Below are 25039 nucleotides of genomic sequence, written 5' to 3'. Positions count from 1 at the left end.
AGAATGACTTTTGTGGCTGCCACTAGACTACTAAAATGAACTAGATTATTCATGGCACTTTGTTCCCCTGCTCTGTCAAATTTGGGGGATTGTGGTATCTGTCCTCACCACAGATGTCTGGTACAATGGTATTTATCAGCCCTTCTATGCTTGGGTCCTCGGTGCTATTTCCTACTGGCTATTTTGCTGCTTTTGTATGTTAGTACTGCAGCTCCTGGATACATCTTAGTCTCTACAAACATGTTCTTCGTTTGAAACATTCGTGTATGTTCCCTCCTGAGATATAGGTAGATTCTGGATTCCGTGCAAGCAAATGAACATTACACCTATGGTTCCTTGCAGTAGAGAGCACATTTCTACTTCTGAGTTTTGATTCACACTAAGCAAGTCAGTACACAAAGGAGCCGTAAAGGTCACAAAACAGAAATGCTGAAGCAAAACACATTCCTGCTTAATGGGATTGCTAAAATGAGAGAGAGAACCTTGTGGTTCCAGTCTGACTAGATAGCTCCTTTTATGGCTGTATGGATGCAATTTTTTCCAGTCCTGCATTGACCTATGTGTGTGTGTCTGATGTTGTTCTTTTCATAAGTGTTCTTAATTCATAAGAAGATGTCATTTAGTCCTGAAAGGTTATAAATAAAAAGAAGCTATAGGAAATTGTGTGAAGTAATCCTATAAGGATTTACGAAAGATGTCTGTGCGCGCGTTTGACAGGGAAACACTGCTGAGGTCATTATCTAGAGCTGTTCTTCTGTTCAGGGACATGTAGAGGCAGGGGAGTTGTTAATTAATACTGTGGGAGCACCTAGAGGCCTCAGCCCCAGTATGTCTGTGCTCCATCCCTGAAACCTAAGGTTTAGACCTTCAGGACATATGGCAACTTTACATTTCCTGCTGAAATTTAACACTTTAACTGTGTTTCTGAATTTGCAAAGAGCATCTAGCCCTCTTGCCTGTGGAACTATGTTAATATCTCTTTGGATGGCTTTTCAGTGTGTTTTGAACACCCGCCCTTCAGTACTGAAAGCATAAACAGACCTCTGTCACTTGAGTTAAAGGATTAAATCCATTAGCTGGTATAAGCAGCAGGCTATTATCCTCTGAGCATCCACTGATGGGGGACACCCCCTGCACAAACATGTTGTACTGCCACCTACGCGATTGGATTCAGGAGCCAACACTGCGTGATTGCTTCTCTTGCTGCTGGAGCTCAGCCATGTCATTGAGATGATTTTTGGGAGGGGCGGCTGTTCTTTCAGCTTCTCTTCTGGTTAATTGGTGAAGTGGCATTGACTGGGGGAATATTTGCCTGAGTCATGTCAGTCAGGGAAGATAAGGCCAGTGTGAAAGAAACAAGGTTGCAAAGATGGGTGAGGTTCAGGTGGAGGACTGTTGTTTACAGGTAAATAGTGCTTTACATCTGTGTAATATTTCACACACTCCCATTTTATGGATAGCGAAACTGAGCCATAGAGGATAAAGCTACAGAGGGAGTCTGTCTCCAAGCAGGGCTTAGAAGTTGGAGATTCCTTGTACGGTGTCAGGAATATACTATACTGTCTCAGTCAGAACAATGGATGAAAGGAGGTCCATGGTTAACTGAAGGAGAGTGAGAGAGGCAACAAACTCCTTTGAATCTGTTCTAGGCTTAAGGCAGGCTCTGGCAGAGGACTGATACCAAAGCAGGGCAACACCATAATTTGAGTGCACATTTCATGCAGTAAGTCAGGCTACATTAGCAGTTTTTGATCCTCTCCCATTTTGCTAAATCGCATGGTGGTCGCAGGAACAGTTGGTTTACTTACAATTGTGACTAGTCCTCTCATTCGGAAGGAGGGGAGTGAGATTGAAGATGCTAAATGCCCTTGGAGAAGGGCATTTCCATATCCACAGCATTTTACTGCAGGTTTGAAGGTCAGATGCTGGCAGATGCCCTGATAAAGTGTAACCTGTGCATTCCTAGTCACTTGTGCTTCTTGGTCTGTTAGATGCCTATGCTGTTTGCTCTTCGCCTTCCTCTTCTCTCTTGGTTTTTGGGACTCCTGTGCTGCTTAGTCCTCGTCATGCTACCTTGAGGCTGCTCTCTTACAGCTTAATCTTTTGCAACTTCTCTTCCATCCCTTTCTCCCTATATTTATTGACAATGTTGCAAATTTGTGGCCTGTTCCCCAGCCCCCTTTTCCCTTTAACCCACTTTCATTAGGTGACCACATCATATTCCCTTGTTTCAACTACTACCGCTAGTATCTGTTCACCTCTCTTTCTAATGACCCATTTCCAAGAGTGTCTGACATCACTGCCTGAATCTCTTGTCACCATTCCAAATTCAATGGGCTGCAAGTGTACATAGTACTTTACGGTTCTGATACAGTAGGCATTACCGATGTGCATGTCGCAATGGAACCTAAATAAATCAGTGCGCTCTAAAGATTTCCGAAGCTGTGTTTTTTTGAGGTCACTGGGGGCATGTCTACACTGCAATTAAAATCCCAAGTCTGGCCTGTGCCCGCTGACTTGTGCTCATGGGTCTTGGGTTAAGGGGCTGCCTAATTGTGCTGTAGATGTTTGGGCTTGGGCAGCAGCCTGAGCTCTGGGAACCTCCCACCTTGCAGAGTCCTAGAGACCAGGCTCCAGTCTGAGCAAGAACTTCTACACCGCAATTGAACAGCTCTTTAGCCTGAGCCCATGCGCCAGCCACAGGTTTTTAATTGCAGTGTAGACATACCCTGGGTGTCCCATCTGGAGCAGCTGCAAAATTGGGCTTTTAAGATACAGGCTTATCTTGGGGGGGATAGCATCACATACTTTTGTACGTGAATTTCCTTTGCAGAAAAAACGTAGGATTCTTAATGTCACAACACCTAATACTATCTCCCAGCAGACAAGCGTATACTGCAATTTCCTGTTGGGCTAGTACAGGGGAAATTGCTGGGATTTCTGTGTCAGCTACAAAACCACCGCTCAGTACAGCCCAGGCTAACTAGAGAACATGCACACAGGAAACATTAAGTAGTATTTAAAGAAAACGTTGAACTTCCTGGGTTCTGTTCCCATCTCCATCGTAGATACGCTGTGTGGCCCTGGACATGTCATTCAGCTGGTCTGTATGTTTCAGTTTCCCCATACGTAAAATGGGGGTTGTAATACTTACCTTAATATATCATAGGTTTATGTAATAATAATAGCACTTGCCAATTCTGTAGTACTTCTCCTCAGAGGAACATTCTTTTGCTGTCAAAGCTAGTGGGGAAAAGAATTTATAGTTTGTGTAGTACTCTACACTGCTATCTTTTTACAGAATCCCTGATTCTGTCTGTGTGCCAATGGGTCAGAACCAGATAGGACAAACTAGAATATTCAGCAATAAGGGTGTGTATTGGCAAATACTGCCAGTAAATATCCACTTATTTGTATAAGAAATATTGTCCCCTTTCCTACCTGTCTAAGGGCTTTAATTCTGATCAGTGTTTCTGAGTGGAAAATAGTGATTTTTTTTCCCATTTAGTCCAATAAATTTTAAGTGTAGGGTCAAAATTTGATAAGGACAAAAAGATAAATTTAAAGAACAATAGAAGGCTTTCTCTGTAGAATCTTGTTTCTGCTCCAGCACTTTGTCAGCTCCAAGAAAGATGTTTTAAGTATTCAGGGCAACTTTTTCCTCCATTGGGGCACTCTGCCATTATTCAGTGAGGTTGCAACAGGTCAGCAGATGTCTCTACCAGGAAGTGGGAGCACATGAATGATCACCCATTGGGGACTCAGACTATAATGCATCCATTTTTCTCCAAGGCTCTGGACAGATTGAACAACAGACTTTGTCGCATTTGCAGGTAGCTTCTCAGGAGGTGGGTAACTCGGGATATTGCTTGTGTATTGTTTAGAGAGGTCTTCATTGCTGATGCTGAGGTTTTCCATGTGGTTTGGATCAGGATTTTAAAGCTGGGCAGGTCATTTGGACACTCCTTTATTTAAATTTATGTATTTAGGGTAAAATCTTGGCTCCATTGCAATCAATATCAAAACTCCCATTTGACTTCAATGGGGTTAGGATTTCACCTACGGAGTCTGATTCTAAAATGTGTTAGGCATCTTCTCCCTCCATTGAATTCAAATGGATTTGAAGGTGCTAAGTACTTTGTTGGATTAGACCTGTAACTTCTCTCTTCTAAAGGGAACCCTGTTTCTGATAAAATCAAGGTTCGTCTGGGTTCAGATTATGGATTACCTTCCTGTTTAGGGGCAGTATTAACAAGATGTATTTTAGTAAACTAAAGCAGTGGTATCTCTATCCAAGGTGATCAATCTGTCATTTAATTCATTGTGTTCAATTAAGGAATACTAGGCTTATCCTGACTCATATTAACCTATGTGATTTCTAATGCAAAAGAAGAAGGGTAAATCAAAATACAATACTTTCTAAAATGAACACTGACACTATACAGTGAGCTCTCACTGTAACTGGAATCCTATTTTCTGCATTTCAGTGCATTGAAACAACTAGGGATATTGAGCCAAATTCTGCTTTCAGCTACACCATCATCAGTCCACGGTCACTCTGTCATAGCTAGCGAAGCTGCAACAGAGGGAAATCTGATGCTTTTGTTCTGCATCACTACATCGGATTTCCAATATAAAATGATATTCCATGATATCGAATCTTCAAAAAAGGGAGCGTGAAAGACACTCAACAAAATATAACAACAAATATATGTGAGCATGTTAAAGCAGCATGGTCCAACATATTCCTAAATTGCAATAGAAACCAACATTAACAATAAACCATGCACAAAACCAAGGAGGAAACTGGTCTTGAGCTTCACCTAACAGGATGTCATAGGTTTGCTCTGATGCGTGTTAAGGATGAGAAGGCACCAGAGTTACAGGTTTTCAAAGAGTGGCAACTGAGATCAGCAAGGACAGAACTGTTTACCGTCTTTTGGGAAAAGCATCCAGAAGGTCCCTTGGATGGGCTGGTAATTAACTTCTGTAAATGTTAGTACTAAAATCTTGAAGCACATCAGCAGGACATTGAGCAGTTAGCATGGTGTGATCATCAATGAGTCTTGTTTTCTGAAGGTCTTTGAGCAGACTGGCTTTCATGTCCTTCAGTAATAACAATCTTACATCCAATGAAGTGGGTATTCACCCACGAAAGCTTATGCTCCAATACATCTGCTAGTCTATAAGTTGCCACAGGACTCTTTGCCAACAATCTAAGTGTGTTTACTCGGTGTTGGCCATAGAACAAAGTGTGTTATAATAATACAACTAAATGGTCCCAAGTATAGAAACCTGAAACTTTCAAATGCATCAGAGATGCAGTGTCACTTTTGAAGCATTTGGGGCTGAGAGACTGCTGCAGAAAACTGGTTAAGAGGCAGCCCAACTTACAAAAATCATCTCATTCTATTTGTGTCTCTCACTTCTGAAGTGAGAACCATCATCATTTTCTGCCTCACTGCAGAGAGATGGAGAATAATAATAATAATAATCATAACAATATAATAAAAAAGAACTTGGTTTGTAAGGGAAGAAACCTCTCTCCTTTCAACAAACGGCCCTTTATAATTACAGTGGTTTGGAGGGTTTCTGTTAAACTTGAAAAAATAATTCAAACTCTCCAGTGTGGGAAAGCAAAGCAAGGACAGTGTGGCAGATAATTCTGTGCACTGAAGCTTTTCCCCTTAATGTGCTCAGCCACTTTCTACGGCAGACACATTTGTCATGTGAGGTCTGGCTGCATTTTTTTTAAACTACACACCTTATGCTTGTCTCCAATATAGGAAGGGTTTCCTGTGATCCCATTCTGCAGATGCACTATGGTTGTATTTGGCTAGTAAACAATCAGGAGTAAGCTTAATAAAAATAAAGGGAAAACTAAAATGTTGTAGCATTACAGGTATAGAGGTTTTTTCCCCCCTCCAAACATAAATCCTTGCCTATTTAAATTACAAGGGGAATGTTGCAGGAAAAAACACTAAAGTTATTCTAGCAGCAAATCTGATGCTCAGTTGCACTTAGTATGCATTTGGACACATATTCTAAATGTAACTCATTTGTTAACCAATAATTGTATTTCTTCAGCTGTAGATATAGTGCCTGAGTTCAAATACTTATTCCCAGCATGCATAGGAGAAAGATTCATTAGTGGATCTTAACGATGGTTCCATTAGTAAGATCTTACCTACAGTATTCTATTCAAAAAAATGGTAATATTTGAAGTTTACTGTTTACCAAAGAAGCATTGTATCAGGCATCGTAACAGTTAAACCATAACTCTGAGAATAATACATATACAGTCCCTTGTGCTATTATACTCACTGCAGAAGTATTGAAGTTGCTGCTGTAGTCAAGAATAGGGGCCCACACAAACAACCCAAAGGAAGTAATTTATCGCCTATGGTCCCAGTACATTTATCACGATGCTACAGAGTGCTAGAGTTAACAATCCTGTTTCTGAACTGCAGGTATATGTAGGTCAACCATCTGAATAAATATTACTTGTTAATGAACTTGTCAGCTTCATAAGAAAACTTCAGAAAGATTGCTAGGATTTTTAAAACCAGCAGAATCAAGTAAACGTGAATTAAATAGTTTAAGATTCTCATACTCTTGCTTTGAGAGAGACAAATGTTGAGAAGAGTGCAAGCCTGCTTCCAGTGAGAACAATAGCAAAATGAGGCAGTGTTACCCAAGGGTTAGGACACTGGACTTGGACTCAGGAGACTTGAGTTCTACTCTGGACTCTACCACTAGTCTTCTAGGCAAGTCACTTAACTGCTCTATGCCTCAGTTTCCCTAGCTGCAACATGGAGATAATGTCATTCACCTCCTTTGTAGAGTGCTCTGTATAGGTAATAGTTGTATTGTTAAAACTCCCATTGACTTGAATGGTGCAGCAACAAGTCCCAATTTCAAGACTTAAACCTATGACTATTATATTTAAAGTCAGGGTAAAGACGTCACTACTTACCCTGCTTTGTTAGAGTAAATTTTAAATGTTAATTCTGATCCACCTCTTATTACTGAAAAGATGTTTTGTCTCCCAGTCCGTCCAGTTCTCAACAATATCGGATGATCCAGGTAATGGGCTTGCTTCTTCACTGCCTTGCTCCTATTTAAAATTCGTGAAAAATGCATGTGTAATGCTAATTAATCAGAGTGTCTTAAACTCTCTTTGCAGAAGTTTAACAATGACACTCGCTGCAAGGCAGGGGGAATCAAAAGTAGAAATTTGTTGTACAATTCTAATAGTTTCCATTTTGTGGGCGACAGTATGATAGCCTTTTTATTTTTCTAATACATGCCAGTTGTTTTCTATCTTAATGCTTCTTCATGTTGCTAAGGATACACAAGCAACAGGCATTTAACATGCTGAAGGGATGAATTTTAAAACGGAAACATTATCGCCTAATCTCTATATTTTCTGGCAAAGTTATAAAAGGTTAAATGAAAAAAAAAAAGTACTTATTTTCAATGTTGACTCTGAAAACTTGCATACTATCTAAATCATTCAAAGTTCATGACCTATGAAATCAAGTTAATGGTTCTGATAAAAAAATTGAGTTGACAAGACTCCTGTCTTTATTTAATGATTTTTTCCCCTTCTTCCTCTTAAGTTTAATAGGGTCAATGGTTCCTATTCACGATGTATTTTTATATCCTAACTATAGATTGAATAGTGATATTATCCTTGTTCTGCTTGAATAGTATATATGGACCTAAATGTATCAGACTGATATATTCGCATGTGATCCTGAAAACACAGGTATGCATAGTGGTTGCTTCAGTAGATACCGGAGCTGCTCTGTAATAATTTATGAATACTGTATGTTGACCTGGTTCCTGTCTTGTTTACAGCGTGAATATGTTGGTTTAGTTTAATAGGGGGATAGTTGTCAGGAAAAAACAAACAGGAAGGGAAACACTGACTAAAAATAATCTACCCTTTGGCAAATGCTTAGAAGTTGTTAAGAGACATGTCTGAACTATTATCTTTGAAGATTTGACCTCCTGGCTCCAGCCAGCTTACAAAACTGGATTTGATAAGCATGGACAAGGTCTGGGAATCAGAAGATCAAAAGGGCAGTAATAGTTTAAAAAGGAAAACTTTCTGAAGATGGGGGAAGTTCTTTGAGGGAACCAGACTGACATACAGGACCCACTGGGATGTTTGAAGAAGGTTTCCCCTGCCTAGGCTACCATCAGGGGATAGACCTGCATGTGGGTTGTTGTTTTAAGATCTTTTTAATCTAAATGCTTGGTTTCAACAGCAAAATAAACAATACTGTGGTTTAAAGAAGGCTGTTCGGTCACTATATACAGCACTGTTCACAGACTCCCAAAGTGTAGAACTGTAGGGGTCAAACCCAGTTGGGCCTGCTGGGTAAACACGGTTGATACATTGGGCAATAGCCCAGGGTCCACTCTAAGAGTGGGAGACTTGGGGAATTCCACCTCAGGAGAGGAAAGGGCCTGACACCTGAGGGGATGTTCTCAGAGAGACCAGAAAGTGGTCAAAAGTGCAGCTAATTCTGAGCTGTGACAATTACTACCATGACAATTCCTGTTGAAAACAATACAAATACACAAGAGTCTATTTTATTTAGAATATTTTCGCCATACTCATCACTGTAGTATGTGAGCACTACACTTGATAGCAATTGTTCAAAGGATTAGGCCTTTATTCTTTATTTTCTTGAAAGAAGTAAACTGGTGGAGAGTGGAGGAATTGTGTTGTTTTGTTTTTGTTTTCTTTAATGCCACATCATAATGTTTGATTGCAAGCATATAAAAGGAAAAGACACTGCAATCTCTTTAAGAAAAGGAGTACTTGTGGCACCTTAGAGACTAACCAATTTATTTGAGCATGAGCTTTCGTGAGCTACAGCTCACTTCATCAGATGTATACCGTGGAAACTGCAGCAGACTTTATATACACACAGAGAATATGAAACAATACCTCCTCCCACCCCACTGTCCTGCTGGTAATAGCTTATCTAAAGTGATCAACAGGTGGGCCATTTCCAGCACAAATCCAGGTTTTCTCACCCTCCACCCCCCCACACAAATTCACTCTCCTGCTGGTGCTAGCCCATCCAAAGTGACAACTCTTTACATAATCAAGTCGGGCTATTTCCTGCATTTCCTGGTTTATTAGCACTGTAGTGTCCAGGAAGTGGATCTCTTATCCTTGCAACAAAGCCCGTTGCCAATTGTGCCCACATATCTATTCAGGGGACACCATCACAGGGCCTAATAACATCAGCCACACTATCAGAGGCTCGTTCACCTGCACATCCACCAATGTGATATATGCCATCATGTGCCAGCAATGCCCCTCTGCCATGTACATTGGTCAAACTGGACAGTCTCTACGTAAAAGAATAAATGGACACAAATCAGATGTCAAGAATTATAACATTCATAAACCAGTCGGAGAACACTTCAATCTCTCTGGTCACGCAATCACAGACATGAAGGTCGCTATCTTAAAACAAAAAAACTTCAAATCCAGACTCCAGCGAGAAACTGCTGAATTGGAATTCATTTGCAAATTGGATCCTATTAATTTAGGCTTAAATAGAGACTGGGAGTGGCTAAGTCATTATGCAAGGTAGCCTGTTTCCTCTTGTTTTTTCCTCCCCCCCCCCCCCGATGTTCTGGTTTAACTTGGATTTAAACTTGGAGAGTGGTCAGTTTAGATGAGCTATTACCAGCAGGAGAGTGAGTTTGTGTGTGTATGGGGGTGGGGGGGGATGTGAGAAAACCTGGATCTATGCAGGAAATAGCCCGACTTGATTATGTAAAGAGTTGTCACTTTGGATGGGCTAGCACCAGCAGGAGAGTGAATTTGTGTGGGGGGGTGGAGGGTGAGAAAACCTGGATTTGTGCTGGAAATGGCCCACCTGATGATCACTTTAGATAAGCTATTACCAGCAGGACAGTGGGGTGGGAGGAGGTATTGTTTCATATTCTCTGTGTGTATATAAAGTCTGCTGCAGTTTCCACGGTATGCATCCGATGAAGTGAGCTGTAGCTCACGAAAGCTCATGCTCAAATAAATTGGTTAGTCTCTAAGGTGCCACAAGTACTCCTTTTCTTTTTGCGAATACAGACTAACACGGCTGTTCCTCTGAAACCTGCAATCTCTTTGTTTATAGCTTTTGGTTTCAATTACTATGTGTGTTCTGTGGTGATTTTCTTATCTCCAAGAGCTTGGTAAAAATAAGATGTTGCATATTGGGATGACATCTGCAAAACATTGCAAAGAACACTCCCCAATATTCTTATCTAAAAATGTTTTTGTATCAGCTACATTTATAATTACCTTGTAAATGCCTGTGCATTGAAAAACAGATGAAGTCCAACTAGAAGCACCATGGACAGCATTTCCGGAGCCGTGAGTTATTTGTCTATCTTTCAGACAATCCTGATTCACAGTATCAAGAAATATACTTTTAGTACACATTGTACCCTTTTAAAATAAGGTCTGTGAATCGCTATATATCTTTTGTTTGCAGGCTATCTAGCTAAAGAAATGCACCAAAAGAGCCTCACCTAATTTGTTCTCCAATTCACCTGAGCTGTATACAGTCAGGGGACTTCGGGTTTCAGTGTCAGCCAGGTCATTTATTTCTTGCTCACCAGAAAATAATTAAAGTCAAATGATCCATGATCATTGCCTTACTGGAAAAGGTACCATATAAACCCACATAATAATTTTTGGTTTTATTAGTGCTGTGTCATTGTGCAGTATTTACATGAAGGAAAGGCATGGAATTCCAATTCAAATGTGATTCTTATTCCTGCAAAAGGAGAGGTGCCAGTAAGTTGACTCTTTGCTTTCCAATTTGATTGTCTTGAGAACCTACAGGACAATGTCCTAATGCTGTGATTTAGTCAACACTGAAAGCCTCCGTACCCAGAACATTGCAACTAAAGATGAGCTAACAGGTCAAATGTTTGAAATTATTTATGGCTATCTTTTGTGATCCTCCCCTCCCTCCCCCCCAACTCCCTAATTCCAGTCCATTTGGAACATTCTGTGGATGGATTCATTTTTGGTGGTGGATTACAGTGCCCTTGCTGTGTAATAGTAAATATGTCATTATGAAGTGGGTGAAACACAGTATCTGAGATAGGGAGGTGTGGGCAGCATGGCATGTGTCGTGTCTGAGCATCACCATCCTCTGTCTTTTCTACGAAAATGTAATAGCTGGGGGCCAGTTAAAGGTCAATATAAAGAAAATTGACAGTGTAGGAAAATACCTACACAGGCACTTGCCTTCTAGAATTCTCACTATTACACCAAACCATACATAATATCTTTCCAGAGATAAGGTTCCCACACCGCCTCCCTGCAGTTTACACGAAAGCCCAGTCTGATTTATGAGTTAGTTGGCACATCAGATTTTTGTAATGGGATTGTACATTCAGTCTAACAGAAACATATGCTTACCAGAACAGTATGATGGCACCATGATTAACTGATTTGGTAACAGCATTCCCTCCATGAAATAATTTAGACAATTCAGTAGGTATAGTTGACCCAGTCCTATACTAGGGATTTGCAATGAAGGTTAATGCCTTTTGATTGAACTGATGAAATAACAATGTGATCATAAAGGTAGATGTGAATGGGTTGGATCTGGCAAACTTTTTTTTTCATTAATCATCTACAATAATTTATGATGTCGAAGCTTTTTCGTACAATTGTTGGATTTTTTAGGTTAAAAGAAAAAAACAAAATGAAACAAGGCATGAGGGATCTCCTTACAGGTCTCAGTAATTAGAGTACCTGATGTGCCTACACTCACCCATTGTAACTGTGCAGTCGTAAGGGACTCTAGAGCCAGACCCCCCCTTTATTATAAGAGGGATGGGGGCAATGCATGGTGCTCTATTGGCAGCCCAGGGGCTCTGGAGCTTGGTCCATCCCCTTCATACAAAATAGCCTGAATTTGGTGACCTTTTGGGATTCTACAAAAGACGTGTATTTAGTAGAGTTTGGGGAGAGGGTAGAGGGTATGGTTCTCAGAACAATGATGGGGAGTAGACTAGAAAATCAATTTTTTTTACATTTTTTAAATTTTTTTTTGGTAGCTGCTGACTGGCTGGCCAGGTGGATTGTTGAATGTTCATTTTTAATGCTAGGTTAGGATTAGTTGAAAATTTTCTGATGAAAATTTCTTTTGGCAGAAAATTCTGCTTTCAACTAACTGGTTTTCTTGTGGGAAGTGTTTGTTTTACTTGTGCGCGCTCTCTCTTTCTCTCTCAAATTTTTGTTTGTCCAACTATAGATAGAAAAACAAAAATTTTCATCTGAAAACCAAGATTTTTGTTTACTGGCAGTTTTCAGCCAACATTTTTGTTGGTTTTTGTGGAGGGAGGGAGGGTCAAAATTTTCAATGGGCAAAAAATATTCCCCACAGCTCTTCTGGAGGCATTAAGTTGTCATATTAGTTAATTGTTAGGGTGCCTAGAGCTCTGGTATAAACATCTCTTGTATTATTTATATCAGACAAACTAATACCCATGCAGAGACAGTGTCACTTGAAACAGCTTCACAATAGTGCTCGCTGTTCTGCAGTGGTTGTTACAGGAAGGCAAGTAGAATGAAGAACTGAAGGAGACACGCCTCTAAGGCCCTTGGTTTCTGATTTTGTGTAGCCTTTGGCTAGTTTTATGGTGCTAGCTCAAAATTATATCTGCCAACTTTATACCATTGATTTGAAAGTTATCGGTGGGGGGTTATTTAAAAAATGGATGATTGATAGATGGAACAGCTGTTATTGACAAAGAACGCAGTGTGAAGTACTTTGTTATTGACAAAGAATGCAGGTGTGATTATTTCTTGTAGTTTTGTTGTCTGTATGGTCTCTGCCTTTGCATTTCATCATTCTATCTCCCTCTCCCCCGTTTTGAATCATATTGCAATAAAAAACTGCAGTAAATATCAGAGGATTCATGGTGTTTAGCTTTTACCATGTGTAAATATTTTTAAAGTGGACACATTTAAAAATAATTTCTCCTACAGAACAGTCTGTGTGTTTTGGTGCCATTTATTACCAGACGTTTAGGTTTGATTCCTGCAATGAATACAAAGTTAGAGGCAATGCCACAGTTACATAAAGTTACTTTCTAACTATAATTCCATCTGATATTGTGTGTGTAATGTGAAAACAAAAATTGTGTTGTGGGGGGGGGAGCTGTAAATCAGGAGAAAACAAAGCGTGAAGAGTGGATGAACTGGGGATGAGGGGGTTGGTGATGTGAGGTATGGAGCCTTTCATCCATAGGTCAGTGATTTTAAATTAGTCTTTAGTCAGGAGTGGCCAAAAGTTATCTGCAGGATTTTCGCTGATCAATATCTTCTGTGAAACTGTTGTGTGGTCTTAGTGCTGGTTGTGCTACCTAGGTTTATACACACACCATGAAAAGACAGACCCTGCTCCAGTGAGCTTACAATCTAAGTATAAAACAAATGATACATTTTGCCTTATCCGTTGTGTCTCCCTGGTAACTGAGAGAGAGTTGTGATGAGTGTAATTAGCAGCAGTCATCTCACAAGCAGCAATATAGCTAAGTGTTTCTCTAAAGTGCACTCCACCATAATGTCCAAGCATTGATAGAATGGATTTGTCTTTAAAGCATGAAACTGATCCAAAAATTGTAATGCACTTTTGAAGATGCAAATGATGGCTTGTTTCGTAAGGACTTGAGGCAGCAATGGTGTTGGCTTAATTGATAGGAGAAGGTTAAGGGAATATTTACTAATGTTCCCAGTTTAGAAGGGAGTCTATTTAAAAAACTGTAAAGTGACAAGGTAATAGGAAATATTGTTGCAGCTATTAGCCAGATGTTGACCTTTCCCATCTTAAGATTGCACAGCATTTATCTTGGATCCAGAGGCAATTGATTCTCTCTTCAAGGGGAGCTGACATTCTAACTATATTATCTCTGGTAAATGTGTACCCAGGTTATTGACCAAATGAGAAAGTCAGATGCTGTAGGTAAAGGGCAGGGTAGTTTAATCTAAATGCAGAGGTACACTGAGGTCTTTTGTATTCTGACCTATAAAATTATCATTTGTGCCCAAAGGACCTCAAGTCTGCATTGTTCCTGTTGGTTATTAAATGTCTATATATTCTCAAACAAGATACATGAGAGAGAACATAAAATCCAGGCATATCCGTCAGTCCTGCAGGGGAATAAGCTATACTAATTGGTGTGGAAGGGATACTGCGCAAACCAATTTAAGATTCAAAATGGAGATTTGGCTTAACATTTAAAATGTGGAGAGGCAACAGTGGTGTGTGGCACACAAAATCTATTAAAATCATTTTTTCCCATTATCACTTCCTATGGCAATTTTAAAAATTGTGTCCCCTGAAATCCTGTGAAACTGGAATATGGCAAGGTGGGGACAGTGCTTAGGAACCAGTGTGTGCAAATAACCAGAACAAGGGGAAGCTGATCATTCTATTCTTCATTGTCCAAGCTGAATAAAATGCAAAAGAAATGTTGTGTAAATTAGGTATTTAATAATTTTGTTTTAATAATCTTGGGGCTGTTATTTTTATATTGCTCATTTTATTGAATTATATAGACAGTTGCTTGAAGTATTTCTGAGCCCAAAGGGAAGTATTATTTATGTGTATTGTAGTGGCACCTAATCATGGACCAGACCCCATTGTGCTGTCCATCAAGCGTGTAAGAGAGACTGTCCCTACTCCAGGTTTCAGAGTAACAGCTGTGTTAGTCTGTATTTGCAAAAAGAAAAGGAGTACTTGTGGCACCTTAGAGACTAACCAATTTATTTGAGCATAAGCTTTCGTGAGCTACGAAAGCTCATGCTCAAATAAATTGGTTAGTCTCTAAGGTGCCACAAGTACTCCTTTTCTTTTTGTCCCTACTCCAAAGACCTTACAATGTATTGAATGAAATTACATAGTTCAATAAGGATTTCTGAACGTAACACTTCCCAAACCTGTTTCTTATTCAGACATAGACCCATCCAATATGACATAGCTACTTAAACAGACATACAAATAGCCAGTCTCCACACAGGGCTGTGTGCAAAAAACTTTTGTCTGCATCACCCTCTTGAAGTATTCCTCTAAGGAGAATAGAGAGCTCCCCAGGTGTAAATTGGCATAGATCATTGAAGCGAACAGGTTTATGCCTGTTTAAGTGCCCAATCCAGCACCCTTTGAAGGCAGCAGAAAGCCTCCCAATGACTTCAGTGATCTTTGAATCAGACTCTAAAACCCACTGAGGATTTTGGCCTGCAAGGTTTTTTTATTGTGCCATCTCATGCATGAGAAGCACCTTTGAAAAGGACAGCGTTTTAAAAGAGTCATGCTACCTTTCCTAATTCTTCTCTGCAATGTCTGCCTCATCTGTATTGCTGCCTTCATTAATATTCTGATGGACATTTACAAGTCCCCAGGGTACTCTGAATTTGTAATCGGGAAATTGGAAGATGCGTGTCCATAATATTTATATGGGTACATATTTAAATACGATTCATATGCATACATTAATTTGATTAAATTTTTTGCACAGGCTAAAGCATTATTAGACTTCACCACTTAAAGCATCTCATGTGTGTTTTGTGCCTATGAAGTTGGCACTGAAACGTATATTTTCAATAGACAGAAAAATTAGTTACTGAACTCTTTGTCTTAAAAATAACCAACTCCCACTACAGTCTACCTGCGATATGCTGTGCTTAACTGATTTCATTTTGATAGTGCTGTAAGCTGGTCTCTGATAATTGCCTTCTGTAATTGGAACAAATTTATGATTATGCTAATTCATCCTCTGCCACCCAATGTAGAGAAGCTGAGTTAATCCATATCTGCCCCTGCATTGCTTTTGTAGATCATTACATGATTAGCCTTTGGTGGAAATTTATGGGAACATTTTAATTCTGAGCAGGCATGATTTCTGGGGAAGAAAAACATTTATATATAAAAACTTAAGTTGCATTATAGACCGTCATTCTGAAACTTCATTCATGAGTCAAGCATTAAAGATCTTCAGACGTCTAATCCTTAAAAAGGCAGCTATTTTCAGCACATTATAATGAATTGCATGACATCCACTGATGATAAAGCAAGGGAAGTTAAATGCTAATGAATTTTAAGTCAACTCTTTAGAGATTCCAGGTTAAAAATTCAGAGTTAGGGATTCATTTGGATATGGAAATGTGGTGAATTATCTCACACCTTTACTTTTTGTGTCCTTTGTGGAGAAGTTATCTAAAGGGAACCTAGATCACTGGAAATGGTAAAATAAAAAAAGCCAAGTTAGCAGTTCATCCTTTAAAAAATTGCTTTCTAAACTCCTGCTGCTTTAGAAGTATTAATCAGATGTGGCAGAGGCACCTTCCCATTTTAAAGAAAGTAATTCTCTAGGAGAAGGGGGTCTTGCAGTGGTGGCTGGGATTAGTGAGGAGAATTCACAGTGCTGTCAAACATGCAGATAAAAAGTAAAAGGCACTGCATGCCCTCGCTTACAAATCATCTTTTGATTGCACATCTCTCAATGTTTTCACGTTTATGTTCCGTCTGTTTAATGTTCTCCCTTCACACCGATCATCATTCTTTTAAATGTTTTGCGTTAATGTAAACGTTTTTCATTCGCAATCTCAGGCTCAGTAAACAATGGATCACAGTGCACTCGCACGCGGTCTCTCTCTCTCTCTATCCTGGAAAATATTGAGTTGTCTAAAGGAAAAATAGCGTGAAGTCCAAAAGTGCTGCTGTAACAGAAACCTGGAACTAAAAGAAAATTGATCTGGTGAGAGAGTCACAATGTAAAATATATATATATATAGGTGTAAAATCATGAACTCCAGTCTGCACGAGCACTAGTCACATTTGTCATTTCACTTAATATTACTAGACATGTTTGTCATTTCCTTGCACATAAAGTGAATGTAATTCTGACTGTGGCTATTGGAATTCGGTCACTTGACTTGTTCTGGTGCTGTGGTTCCACAGTTTAACTTGGATTCCTAGTTTCTTTGATGGGGCATAGTCTGATTGCAAGTGTTGAAGTTAATTGCGTGTAGGAAAATGAATAGTATGTGGATTTCAATTCACTTGATAGTTTCCTACCTCACTCAGACTAAAGGGAACTGTAATAAACCTGTGTAAATCCATCTAAAGAATAATCATTGATGGAGGAAGAGTATGATCAAATAATCCATAGGTGGTAAAACAAGGAAGGATAGCCCCTAAAGCTAAAAATGAGGAAGACACCTTAACAGGTACATTCAAATACTGCTTACACATCCTATGTAAGCCCAGTAAAATGAATAGGCCAGAACTTGAGCCTGAGGCCTTGTCTACAGTACAGGAGAAATTCGATCTAAGCTATGCAATTTGAGTTATGTGACTAGCATAACTCAAATCGACGTAGCTTTGATCTTCTTACCACGGGGTCCATACTACACGATGTTGATGGGAGATGTTCTCCTGTTGACTCCCCCTACTCTTCTCGATCTGGTGGAGTACAAGAGTTGACGGGGGAAGCGATCTGCGGTCAGTTTAGTGGGTCTTCACTAGACCCGCTAAATTGACCACCGATGCATCGATCACTACTTGTCCATCCCCTGGTAAGTGGAAACAAGCCCTTATCAATTAGGCGTTGGTAAAAGGGAGGTGATTCTGTTCAGGGATAGAGGTCAGCTGAAACACCAGTGAGAATAAATGCAAGGAGTGGGACTGATGAATTAAGGTGTCTATAACTATGTGATTGCTATCAAGACTGACCAATAGAGGAGGTGGTTTCTAGGCTGTGACAGAACATACCTTAGATGTTCATCCAACATTGTGTAGGTTTCAGAGTAACAGCCGTGTTAGTCTGTATTCGCAAAAAGAAAAGGAGTACTTGTGGCACCTTAGAGACTAACCAATTTATTTGAGCATAAGCTTTCGTGAGCTACAGCTCGCTTCATCGGATGCAACATTGTGTAGTTTCTCTCTAAACGTTGTCTGGTCTCACGTGCAGCACAGAAGTATATGTCCCAGGAACTGTCCTTTAGTTTCCATGAAAGAGAGTGTTAAGGAACAATGTTAAATAATGGTAAGGTTTGAAACACAAAATACATAACTAATGTTATGGTGATGGGAGCATTATGAGTACCTAGATACATAGAAGTGTTTAGAATGCTTAATGCTAAACTTAACAATGATGCTGTATCTTTAACTCATCTTGCTGTGATTTCTTTTTTGCCTAATAGCATACGTTAAAAATAGAGGAGGAAATGTACCCCAAGCTTGAATTTTTCAGCTATTGTGTTTAAAAAATATGTCATATGGCTCAAATGTGCATCCAGTCCCTTGCTTAGCAGACCTGTATACTTGTCAATAAATTTCTTATATCCATGGGTATCATATAAGAAAAACATTGCCGTAAACCCAGTCTCCCTTCAAAGGCTGGCTTCCGTCTGACTGTGCCATGTTGCAGAGATGTTACGAACTATAGGTATGTCAGTTGCACACCTTCTGTCCCCAGCTAACCAAAATGACTAATGGTACTGGAAGAGGAACCTGCTGTTTGGCATGAAATCTAATTGGCTTTGATGGTCTGCTTTTGCAGATTTGTTTATAAACTGGAAAATCTACAAATTGCAGGCCATCTGCGTAGAACAGTGTGCTAAAGAATGCCTGTAGTCTGCAAATCCATAAGCTCATAAGTAGTTCCACAAGTTCCCAACTGAGGTTATCCATCTGAACTGAGACTTGGAAGGGTATTTGACTTCAGGACACAGCCCTACCTCCTTTCAGTCTGAAAAACCTATCTATAAAAATGAGACACATTTGTTCAGCCTCTTAACAGGGTCTAAAGATTCCACTTCTGTTTTTAGTTTCTCAGTTCTGTAAAACACCAATTCACCATGCCTTAAATTAATATGTCAGTCAAACATTCCCAAGTGCCTTGCAGATAGCTTCTGCAGTAACAATAACTATCCCTGGGTCATGGTTATTTTCACTGTGCATCTTTCTCTCCAGCTGTTCTGCTTCATTCTCTTCTCATCTCCCTACCCATCAGGTGGAATGGCTTAAGAATGAGGAGCCCATCGATTCCAACCAGGATGAGAACATCGACACCAGGGCAGATCACAACCTGATCATCCGCCAGGCCCGTCTGTCTGATTCTGGGAACTATACCTGCATGGCTGCCAACATAGTGGCCAAGAGAAGGAGCATGTCTGCGACAGTCGTGGTGTATGGTCAGTGGAAACGTGTAATATTTACTGCCTGGATTCTTTGCATTCGTAATAACCAGTGGGTTGCAAATAAAGATCATATTTGTTTGTACAGTGCCTAGCACAATGGGGTCCTTGTCTGTGATGAGGGCTTCCAGGCACTCCAAGAGGACAAAAATAATAAATAATCCTTGTTCCAGTTATTAATAAGGTCCACTTATAAACCTGGCCAAAGAAATAAGCCTTACACGTGGTGCTCTTAAGCCCTAATTCAGGAAAGCTCTTAAGCACGTGTCTAAATTGGGGGGAGGGATAGCTCAGTGGTTTGAGCATTGGCCTGCTAAACCCAGGGTTGTGAGTTCAATCCTTGAGGGGGCCATTTAGGGATCTGAGGCAAAAATTTGGGATTGGTCCTGCTTTGAGCAGGGGGTTGGACTAGATGATCTTCTGAGGTTCCTTCCAACCCTGATATTCTATGATTCTATGAAATACCATTCTGAATAGAGATATGCTCAAGTGCTTCCCTTAATTGGACCTATGTAGCATTATACAAACACTAGATAATGAATCTAAGGGCTGGTCTTCACTAACGGGAGGTCGACACTACTGCAATTGATGCAGCAGGGGTCGATTTAGCAGGTCTAGTGAAGACCCGATAAGTGCTCTCCGGTTGACCCCAGTACACCACCTCTCCGAGAAGAGTAAGGAGGAAGTCAACCTAAGTGACGTCGACTCCAGCTACGTAGCTGGAGTAGTGTAACTTAGGTTGACTTACCCCGGTAGTGAAGACAAGCCCTTAAATGTTGTGTGGCACTGGTAAAAGAAGCAGAAACTTTTATTTTTACCACACCCTGTTGCTTACAGTGTTTGTTAAACTGGAGAGTGACATTTTATCGATGAAGTCAGAGGCATGCCTAAACCATCACTTTTTAAAAAAACGATTGTGTTTATCCTTTAAGTGAAGCATATTTGAAGAGAACTGAGGTGCCTGCCTCCACATTCCCTTTAGAGTCTCACTGTCAGTCATTACACCTTCTGGCATATAAACCCACCAAAGGCAAACACAGCAGTTCTTTGACACCGTGTCCTTTATGTAATTGCATCCTGGTGCTATTTAGGTGGTGATGCCCCTATTTGGGCTTGGAATTTACCTTGCAGAATATATAAAAAAGAAAAATCTGAGAACAAAGGGATCAGAAATAAAGACTTGATGTTTAAGTCTTACCATGCCATCCATAATGCCATGCGTGTGTGTTGCAGTGAATGGAGGCTGGTCGTCATGGACTGAGTGGTCTAACTGCAATGTGCGGTGTGGCCGAGGCTGGCAGAAGCGATCCCGGACCTGTACCAACCCTGCTCCGCTCAACGGGGGTGCTTTTTGTGAGGGAATGTCAGTGCAGAAAATTACCTGCACTTCACTTTGCCCTGGTGAGATATCCAAGTCTAACTTTAAATGTGACACCAAGAGAGCATTCTCTCCATCTGAAGTGCTCCGTGGCTTCCTGTGCTATGCAGAGCTACCGGGATCAAAGGGGAAATGGGAAGGCATTTGTTTAGACTGAAGTTCATAGTCTGTGCTTTTTATCTTTTTGTGCAATAGCAAAAGACTTAAAATCATCTGTGACATGATCTGGTAGGGTGCTTGGTGCCCAGTGAATTCACCTGGGTGCTTAGGCACTAAAAAGTGATTGTTATGATATAAAGAGAGGTCTCCACATATTCAAGGACTGGTCCCCCTTAAAACTTGGCACAGCACTCCATTCCTTACCTCCTGAATGTAGGGCTTAGTGATGTTGGCAACTTTAGCAGGAGAAACACAGAACCCTGAACTTGGGACATAATGAGTAAATAAAGGATAATTCAGTTTTCAAATGCTTTGCTTTAAAATGCATTTTCCCTTTGTATACCAAGCTCAGGTTATAACTGAAGCATAGTTATGTCCCTTGAGACAGTGTGTTGCCTCTCTTGTTCACCTGAAACACTGTTTGTCTGATTTGGGGGAAGTGAGGGTATGTCACATGGGAGTAAATAAAACTGGTGTGTGTGTATAATTTTAGGATTTAATATTTTTGTTGGGCCTGAACTTGACCTCATTTAAATTGCTGGGAGTCTCTCCATTAATTTTTATAGGCTTTGGCCCAGTATTTACTGATTTGGGATTTAAAAGAATCTTAAGTGCCTGTGTTCACCTGACTTGTGTGTGAGAAGTGTAGACAGGGGACTGTGGAATGCTTTTAGGGTGTGAGTGGGGACGGAGAGAACTACAGATAAGTCTGAGACCTACTGATCCTAAGATCTCACTCAGGGCATTAAAGAGAGACCACCAAAGTCATCTATGCTCTTTTTGTAAATGTCAGCACTGTTCCTGCTCTAGAGCTCTGTAAAACCTTCACACGTCAGCTTCTTTGGAGCTGAATTTTGGATGAACACTAGGAGCTAATAGCTGTATTATGAAGAAATATCTATCAGATTCCCTCTTGCAGTTTTTTATTGGCTGTCAGTGATGGTCTTTACTTTCTGCCCTAAACTGTTAAGTATTGTTGCTGAACTCTATTTAGACTAAAAGAAAAGGAGGACTTGTGGCACCTTAGAGACTAACAAATTTATTTGAGCATAAGCTTCGTGAGCTACAGCAATGATCTGGAGAATGGTGTGGATTGCATCCTCAGCAAGTTTGCAGACGACACTAAACTGGGAGGAGTGGTAGATATGCTGAAGGGTAGGGATAGGATACAGAGGGACCTAGACAAATTGGAGGAATGAGCCAAAAGAAATCTGATGAGGTTCAACAAGGACAAGTGCGGAGTCCTTTTCCGGATGACTGGAAAAAGGCTAATGTAGTGCCAATCTTTAAAAAAGGGAAGAAGGAGGATCCTGGGAACTACAGGCCAGTCAGCCTCACCTCAGTCCCTGGAAAAATCATGGAGCAGGTCCTCAAAGAATCAATCCTGAAGCACTTGCATGAGAGGAAAGTGATCAGGAACAGCCAGCATGGATTCACCAAGGGAAGGTCATGCCTGACTAATCTAATCGCCTTTTATGATGACATTACTGGTTCTGTGGATGAAGGGAAAGCAGTGGATGTATTGTTTCTTGACTTTAGCAAAGCTTTTGACACGGTCTCCCACAGTATTCTTGTCAGCAAGTTAAGGAAGTATGGGCTGGATGAATGCACTATAAGGTGGGTAGAAAGCTGGCTAGATTGTCGGGCTCAACGGGTAGTTATCAATGGCTCCATGTCTAGTTGGCAGCCGGTATCAAGTGAAGTGCCCCAAGGGTCGGTCCTGGGGCCGGTTTTGTTCAATATCTTCATAAATGATCTGGAGGATGGTGTGGATTGCACTCTCAGCAAATTTGCGGATGATACTAAACTGGGAGGAATGGTAGATACGCTGGAGGGGAGGGATAGGATACAGAAGGACCTAGACAAATTGGAGGATTGGGCCAAAAGAAATCTGATGAGGTTCAATAAGGATAAGTGCAGGGTCCTGCACTTAGGACGGATGAACCCAATGCACAGCTACAGACTAGGGACCGAATGGCTAGGCAGCAGTTCTGCGGAAAAGGACCTAGGGGTGACAGTGGACGAGAAGCTGGATATGAGTCAGCAGTGTGCCCTTGTTGCCAAGAAGGCCAATGGCATTTTGGGATGTATAAGTAGGGGCATAGCGAGCAGATCGAGGGACGTGATCGTTCTCCTCTATTCGACATTGGTGAGGCCTCATCTGGAGTACTGTGTCCAGTTTTGGGCCCCACACTTCAAGAAGGATGTGGATAAATTGGAGAGAGTCCAGCGAAGGGCAACAAAAATGATTAGGGGTCTGGAACACATGAGTTATGAGGAGAGGCTGAGGGAGCTGGGATTGTTTAGTCTCCTGAAGAGAAGAATGAGGGGGGATTTGATAGCTGCTTTCAACTACCTGAAAGGGGGTTCCAAAGAGGATGGCTCTAGACTGTTCTCAATGGTAGCAGATGACAGAACGAGGAGTAATGGTCTCAATTGCAGTGGGGGAGATTTAGATTGGATATTAGGAAAAACTTTTTCACTAAGAGGGTGGTGAAACACTGGAATGCGTTACCTAGGGAGGTGGTAGAATCTCCTTCCTTAGAGGTTTTTAAGGTCAGGCTTGACAAAGCCCTGGCTGGGATGATTTAACTGGGAATTGATCCTGCTTCGAGCAGGGGGTTGGACTAGATGACCTTCTGGGATCCCTTCCAACCCTTATATTCTATGATTCTATTCCTGCACTTAGGACGGAAGAATCCAATGCACCGCTTCAGACTAGGGACCGAAGGGCTAGGCAGCAATTCTGCAGAAAAGGACCTAGGGGTTACAGCGGACAAGAAGCTGGATATGAGTCAACAGTGTGCCCTTGTAGCCAAGAAGGCCAGTGGCATTTTGGGGTGTATAAGTAGGGGCATAGCCAGCAGATCGAGGGACGTGATTGTTCCCCTCTATTCGACATTGGTGTGGCCTCATCTGGAGTACTGAGTCCAGTTTTGGGCCCCACACTACAAGAAGGATGTGGAAAAATTGGAGAGAGGCCAGCGGAGGGCAACAAAAATGATTAGGGGACTGGAACACATGACTTATGAGGAGAGGCTGAGGGAACTGGGATTGTTTAGTCTACAGAAGAGAAGAATGAGGGGAGATTTGATAGCTGCTTTCCACTACCTGAAAGGTGGTTCCAAATAGGATGGATCTAGACTATTCTCAGTGATAGCAGATGACAGGACAAGGAGTAATGGTCTCAAGTTGCAGTGGGGGAGATTTAGGTTGGATATTAGGAAAAACTTTTTCACTAGGAGGGTGGTGAAACGCTGGAATGCGTTACCTAGGGGGGTGGTGGAATCTCCTTCCTTGGAAGTTTTTAAGGTCAGGCTTGACAAAGCCCTGGCTGGGATGATTTAACTGGGGATTGGTCCTGCCTTGAGCAGGGGGTTGGACTAGATGACCTCCTGAGGTCCCTTCCAACCCCCATAATCTATGATTCTATGAAGTGAGCTGTAGCTCACGAAAGTTTATGCTGAAATAAATTTGTTCGTCTCTACGGTGCCACAAGTCCTCCTTTTCTTTTTGCAGATACAGACGAACACGGCTGCTACTCTGAAATCTATTTAGACTATGTCTACACTAGAGACCTTACAGCAGCACAGGTGTACCACTGCAGCTATGCCGCTGTAAGATCTCCGGTGTAGCCACTCTATGCTGATGGGAGAGAGCTCTCCTGCCAGCATAATTAAACCACAGTCGACGAATGGTGGTAGCTAACTTGGCTGGAGAGCATCTCCCACCAACATAGCGCTGTCCACACTGATGATTCTGTCGGTGTAACTTATGTCGGTCAGGAGGTGGTTTTTTCCTACCCCTGAGCAACATAAGTTTTACTGGCAGAAGTGTTAGAGTAGACATAGCCTCAGAGAGATGCTGCATTCTACCCCAGAGGTGGCTGTGTTTCAGTGGTGGAGATCTGTATGTATAATATGGGAGAGAAGACAATTAGAATCCTAAAGATCTTTAGGATCTTTCTGGATAATAGATGCTAGATATGTGTCATCAGACATGGCCTGCATCTTTAAAATCAGTATTATGTAGCTCTTATCCAGAAATAAAGCTAATCTTCTGTATAGACATCTCTTGAGTTTGATAGTGTGTGCTCCAGTTGCTAAATCCCCCTGAGTGGGGGACTTAGGTTTCTTTAAAAGTAACCCTGAACACATCTGAATAACCAGTGGAGCAGGTAGCGTTCAGTACAGTACAGTCTGATCACACTGGCTGGTCAGATAACACATAGTGATCATGTTTACTTT

General features: G+C 41.0%; 1 protein-coding gene across 6 annotated transcripts in view; it reads left to right on the top strand.

Moving 5' to 3' along the window:
- Nucleotides 1-25039, top strand: part of UNC5D (unc-5 netrin receptor D) — a 324448-nt gene that overhangs the window by 218852 nt on the left and 80557 nt on the right. For all 6 annotated transcript variants that reach the window (XM_075123365.1, XM_048829132.2, XM_048829131.2 and 3 more), the window contains exons 5-6: nt 19072-19252; nt 20489-20656. In XM_075123365.1, coding sequence (XP_074979466.1) covers nt 19072-19252; nt 20489-20656 — 349 coding nt within the window. The remainder of the gene's footprint in view (nt 1-19071; nt 19253-20488; nt 20657-25039) is intronic.

This window comes from Caretta caretta, chromosome 26 (assembly GCF_965140235.1).
Source record: "Caretta caretta isolate rCarCar2 chromosome 26, rCarCar1.hap1, whole genome shotgun sequence".
In the NCBI taxonomy this organism is placed as follows: domain Eukaryota; kingdom Metazoa; phylum Chordata; order Testudines; family Cheloniidae; genus Caretta; species Caretta caretta.
This window is presented reverse-complemented; position numbering and strand designations above follow the sequence as displayed.